Raw genomic sequence first — 5,242 nt, 5'->3', positions numbered from 1 at the left:
TGTGTCAAGTGTGGTTATTATTATAAACCCTTATTTTGCTCTGGGGACTTCTCACCCTAGAAAGAAAAATAAAAAAGGAAAAGAGAAGGAAAAAAAAGCAGCAGCATCTGTAATTCAGTGCTTACCCTATCACAACCAACAGCTTTTCTGGCTGAAGTTTGGTGCTATAAGTGATGTAATTAAAGCTGCTGAGATTTTTACACAAAACTGAACTATATTTTGTTGAAATCCAGGCTTATCATATCCCCTTTCAGGTTTTAGACAAGCATTACCCTGGCAGCACTGTGAGCCATTCTCCCTGCAAGCTGCAGAGCAGATGCCAGATTTGTAAAAAGCAGGTCCTTCTTAGAAGAGCAAGAATAGAGAAAGCCAGGGAAAAAAAAACCAAAAAAAAACCCCAACACATTACAAACAAACCACAAATATTCTGAATGCCACAGTGTTTATTGTTACAAATCAAGGTAAGCCAAGCTTGTTGCTCAGAGCTCTCTCAGCGAGGGAGTAACAGAAACATTTCTTCTCTGATTTTTATTGTGGGAACTTCTGTACAGCTCACTTGGGAAGTGCCTCCTGCCCCTTCACAGCAAGGCAGGTGGTGCCAGATGGCCTGAGGAAGTGCTGGAGAGGACAGTATAAGTCAGACCAAGCAATAGATGTGCACCCTCACCCTCTTGCAGTTGCTGTATTCCTTGCTGGATTGTTGCTGGTGCCCTGTCAGGAGGGCATTGTCTGTCCCATCGTCCTCCAGCTTTTGGAGACAAACAGATCCCGGCTCTTGGCAATGGTCACCAGGAGACGTCCCACATAGTAACCATTCACCTGGCCTACACCATCATTCCTGCCCATGGAAAGCAGGAATGTTAGTGACCCTGCAAAGATGATATAGAGGTGTAAGTGAAGCAACTGTTATCCAGCTCCCCTGCATCCACGTGGAACAGTATTCAGCATAGTTCTGCTAAGTTTACATCAGTGCTCATGAAGAAGACCCATTACCCAGCTAGATTTTTGAGACTAGATTGTTCAGTTTGTGTTGTAGTTTAAGGGGAGAAATAAAGAAAAGGGAAGTCATCTTACTCCTGAGATTTAATTGGACAGTGAGCAATTTTAAGAAAAGAAAATAAGTTCTATGAATAGCAGACTCCCACCAGTAGATTGATCAAGGCATTAGTGAAGAAAGAACACTTTGTGTAGTAGACTGATACAGGTAATTAATATCTACACTGTGTCTTTGGCAATGACTAGTATGAAGCCTGAGCTCCAAGCTGACATTACCCCAATTTTGAGTTCCTTCACAGTGAATTCAGTGAGTTTAGAGTCTCGTGAGAGTTAGGACAGCTGTTCCTTGTGGAAAAGCAGCCCAACACCTAAGGCCAGGTGATAGGAGCTGACCTTACCTGGCTCATAGGTTTTGAGAGGCTTCTGTGTCAGGCTGTTGATGATATTTGTCACCACCACGTTGGCATGGAGCCCAGCATGGTAGGCCATCTTGGGCTCTTTGAGATCTGCACAGTCCCCAATGGCATAGATGTTCTCGTAGCCTTCCAGCTGGAGGTGCTTGTTAACTTTCAAAGCACCATTACTTGCCATTTTGTCACCTGTTTTGCCAAACAGCAGGTTTTTAGAAGCAGCTTTGTGTTGCTTGTTGTGGCCTGAGACCCCAGAATGCTGCTGATGTAATTGACACAAAATGAGGGGTTGTTTTTCACCCTCTTTTCTATGTGTTAGGGAAGAAATGTCTTTTGCCTTGCTGTAGTTAATCACTGCAGTCTCATGCAATGCACCATCCTTTGATATTTCAGGAGAATCACCCCCACAGGTTGTACACAGTCCATTCCCCACCTCACACCCCTCAGGCACCACACTCTGAAGAACTGTTGCTTCTTCCCACCGTGTGGTTTGGGTTTTTTACTTACCAAATGCAGCAGCATATGCAGAAGAGTTAATCTTTATCCCTGTGCACAGCACCACCATGTCAACAACAACCTCGGTGCCCTTCTCTGTCCTCACTACCATGTCTTTCTGGAACTGGTTTGGCCTCAGGTTTTCTATGTCGCTGACCTTTTCACCTGTTGCAACAGAGAGCCCTGGGTCACAAACCTTTGCTAGGCTGTGGTTTCCAGCTAACCCAGAGAAACAGGAATTGAAGGGAGCCATGTGTAACCAAAAAAGTAAGAAAGGACATCAGGAGATGCTCTGGCTAAAGGAACAGCAGCTTGTAGGTGTTCATAGGCATTGTTAAGAACTTACTTAACAGAAGCTGGACTCCTTTCCTGAGGAGAATCTCTTTCACCACCTGACGGACACTGGGTAGCAGCTCCACATCAGCCAGTGCATTTTTTGAGTGAATGAGGATGATCTGTTGGGGACACAGGAACAAAACAGGACTCACTGTGTGCAAGGTGGGAGCAGCTCCAGCTGGTGTCCTCCACCCTAATGGATTCCTGCAAGAACAAGCCAGGAAGGGGCACCTAGTGCCACAGTCCTTGCTGGTGGCTGGCTACAGGCTCAGCAAGCAGATGTGCAGTCCTCTCAGGTACCTCCAGCAGCACCATCATGGAACAGTATCAGAACCAGGATGAAGGTAATTGCGATGAAGATGTTCCTACCTCTTTGCCCGGGTACTCCGTTTTGATCTCGGCAGCCATCTCCACTCCAGCAGCACCACCTCCCACTACCAGGATGCGCTGAGATTTCTCAATCTTCAAGAGAAAATCTGTGTTACAAGAGAACTGCAAAGGGCAGGAAGCCAGATCCCTTCAGTCACTCCATGAACATTGTGGGACACAGCACAGGCCCAGCAGCAATAAACCTCTTAGCTCATTGACAGGCGACAAGAAAATGTTCCCTGTGCACTCTTCTTGCCTACCTTGTGATACTGTTGAGCATTTCAGGTTTCCCCTTGTGCTAGAGAAGCCTTCCTTGTCCTGGCTGCTCCCAGTGTCCCTTTCTCTTAGCCACAGCTGGCTCCAGATAGCCACAGTGGTATCTGGGACAGGGAGGCTGAACAAAGGCAGGCAGCAACAATTCCTAAGAGTTGATTCCTCACCTCTTTAACCATGTCTTCATAGGTCTGGATGGCACTTTCCATGTCAATGACTTGGTTGAACTTCCCAGGGAATGGCCCATCACTGCCTGTTGCAAGAATGAGATGGGAGTAGTGAAGCTCCTGGGAGGGCAGAAGGTAGAATGGGATATTAGACCTCTTAAAAGCAGAGCCTAGAACGCAGTGGTTGCCTCCTAAGTATTGGTCACTCATTCCCTCATCTCCATCCTTTGCTGGTAACCAGGAAAGTACTTGTCACTGTCAGGAAGTGACTTTAGACCCAGTCCAGGTCACACAAAGTAACTGTTCCTCAAGGTCTGAGCTAAGCACCATTCAGATGAGTTGAGAGATTTAAGGTAATTAAAGAAATGTAGGTAATTAAAGAAATTACCCTAAATTTACTGGAAATAACTTGATATTTATGCTGGACACTCACAGATGGTTCCAGAGACTAACTTCTCTCCTTCACTCTCTCCTGAACAGAGGTGAGATGCTCTGGCTGAAAAGAGTGATTGATGCTGCTGCTCTTGGCTCTTCCTGAAGTTAAATAAGGATCTGAGCCCCAGGTTTAATTGTTGAGCTCTAAATCCAGCTCTAAGAATAAAAGCTCAGCTGAGCAGGAGATGGGGTTGGGTATTTAGTGCACACCCACATCCCACATAGCTGAAGGCCACCTAGCTCGGTGGGAAGGGATGGAGCTGTGCAGGGAAGGATGCCAAGTTCTTCAGGAGGATGGAACACACCCTGCTGAAGGCTGGCTGCCTGCACTAGCAGGTGATCCCATAAGGCATCCCGGTCATTGCAACACCCACCTCACCATCACTGAGCACAACTTGTTGCCTCCCAGGGTCTATGGCCACGACCTTGCCTTGTCTGAAGTTGTCCCCAAAGGTGACCGAGTAGGAGATGAAAGTCTTCTTGGCAAATCCTGTGGGAAGAGGAGACAATGGGAGAGCTCTCCTTCTCTGGAGGCTAACCACCCCCTCTTCTCCCCTCGTGCTGTCCTTGCTTAGACAAAAGCATGGAATGCATCTGGAACCGTGGGCTGGACTTTTGCTGGGTGTTATCTCTGCCCAGCAGGGAGCTTCAGGCCCTTTGCCTCAGATCAGATTACATTGGTTTAGATGGCTTTGTCTCTGCTCCTTGTATCTCCTGTACTGGTTTACCAATAACTGTTTCTGTGGTCCTGGCAATTTCTGGCTGGGTGGTAGAGGCTTTTTTCAGTAATCTGCCTCTCAGACCAAACTTTTGCTATCCTTTTGATGCTTGTTTCCAGCCTCCAACGTGGTACTTTACCCCTAAATTCCCCAGTGACTGGACTAATGGGGTTGGCCCAGCCTCCAGCTGAGGGCGCAGACAGCCCTGAGCAGCTCTGCCAGGGTTTTATCCAGGGCCTCGCCGCTCTGCTGCTCCACATTTCAATGGCCAGATACAGAAAGTGATTGACTCACCCCATCAAGCCGCTTCGCTTTTAGCTTAGTCACCTTCTAAACTCTTGAAATAAATAAAGGGGGGGAAGGGGAAGGGGGGGCTGGGGAGGAGGGATGGTCTGAGCAGTTTTTGCTCAGTTTTCCCAGTGGATGTGCAATTAGCTTAACCACAGACGGGCTGTGGGTCCTCCTGGTGCCTAGTATTTGTTTTCCAGATGGAAAATATCAAGTCTCTCGCCACGGCAGGGCGGAGAAGGCAGTGCGAGCAGCGCGTTCCCTGCCGCTCCCCGCGTCCCTCCGCAGATGCCGGTGGGACAGGGAGGCTCCCCGAGCCCTTACCGCTCTCCACGGCGGCCCGGAGCGCGGCCACGTTGTGGTGGAAAGCATCTCTCACGTCCACCAGCACGAAGGGGACGGCCCAGGACTTGAGCAGGCTGGCGGCCGCCGTCCCTCCGAAGCCGCCCCCGACCACCACGACTCGCACGGAGCCGTCCAGGGACAGGCGGGAGCCCATGGCGAGCGGCGGCTCCGGCGGGCGCGGCACGGGGCCGTGCCGGGCCCGCTCGGCCTTTCCGGGCGGAGCTGCGGGCGGGGCCGGGCTGCTGGGGCTGAGCCCGGCCCCCGGGCGTGCGGAGCCGGCGCTGCCGGGCAGGGCAGCCGCGGGCAGGGGCGGCTCCTGCCGCGTCCCGAGCGCGGAGCGCTTCGCCTGCCCTGAGCCCCCACGCCTGCAGCCCCCCCGCGAGAGGCACCGAGGGTTTTACCAACTGAG

General features: G+C 50.3%; 1 protein-coding gene across 3 annotated transcripts; it reads right to left on the bottom strand.

Annotated features, from left to right (window-relative positions):
- Window positions 1-425: 425 nt before the first annotated feature.
- Window positions 426-5,038, bottom strand: AIFM2 (AIF family member 2, ferroptosis suppressor). 3 transcript variants are annotated; one of them, XM_021529093.3, is made up of 8 exons: window positions 4,813-5,038; window positions 3,856-3,971; window positions 3,047-3,166; window positions 2,607-2,699; window positions 2,248-2,356; window positions 1,914-2,066; window positions 1,395-1,595; window positions 426-869 (listed from the first exon to the last, which is right to left on the bottom strand). In XM_021529093.3, exons 1-8 carry the CDS (start codon window positions 4,985-4,987, stop codon window positions 715-717), a joined length of 1,122 nt encoding a protein of 373 aa, XP_021384768.1. In that variant the 5' UTR covers window positions 4,988-5,038; the 3' UTR covers window positions 426-714. The 3 variants fall into 3 exon arrangements, with proteins under 3 accessions (XP_021384768.1, XP_085439926.1, XP_085439927.1); XM_085583800.1 differs by having other exon boundaries at window positions 426-838; XM_085583801.1 differs by lacking the exon at window positions 1,395-1,595.
- Window positions 5,039-5,242: the final 204 nt, after the last annotated feature.

Source organism: Lonchura striata, chromosome 6, assembly GCF_050655825.1.
Source record: "Lonchura striata isolate lonStrDom1 chromosome 6, ASM5065582v1, whole genome shotgun sequence".
NCBI classification, from domain to species: Eukaryota; Metazoa; Chordata; class Aves; order Passeriformes; family Estrildidae; genus Lonchura; species Lonchura striata.
This window is presented reverse-complemented; position numbering and strand designations above follow the sequence as displayed.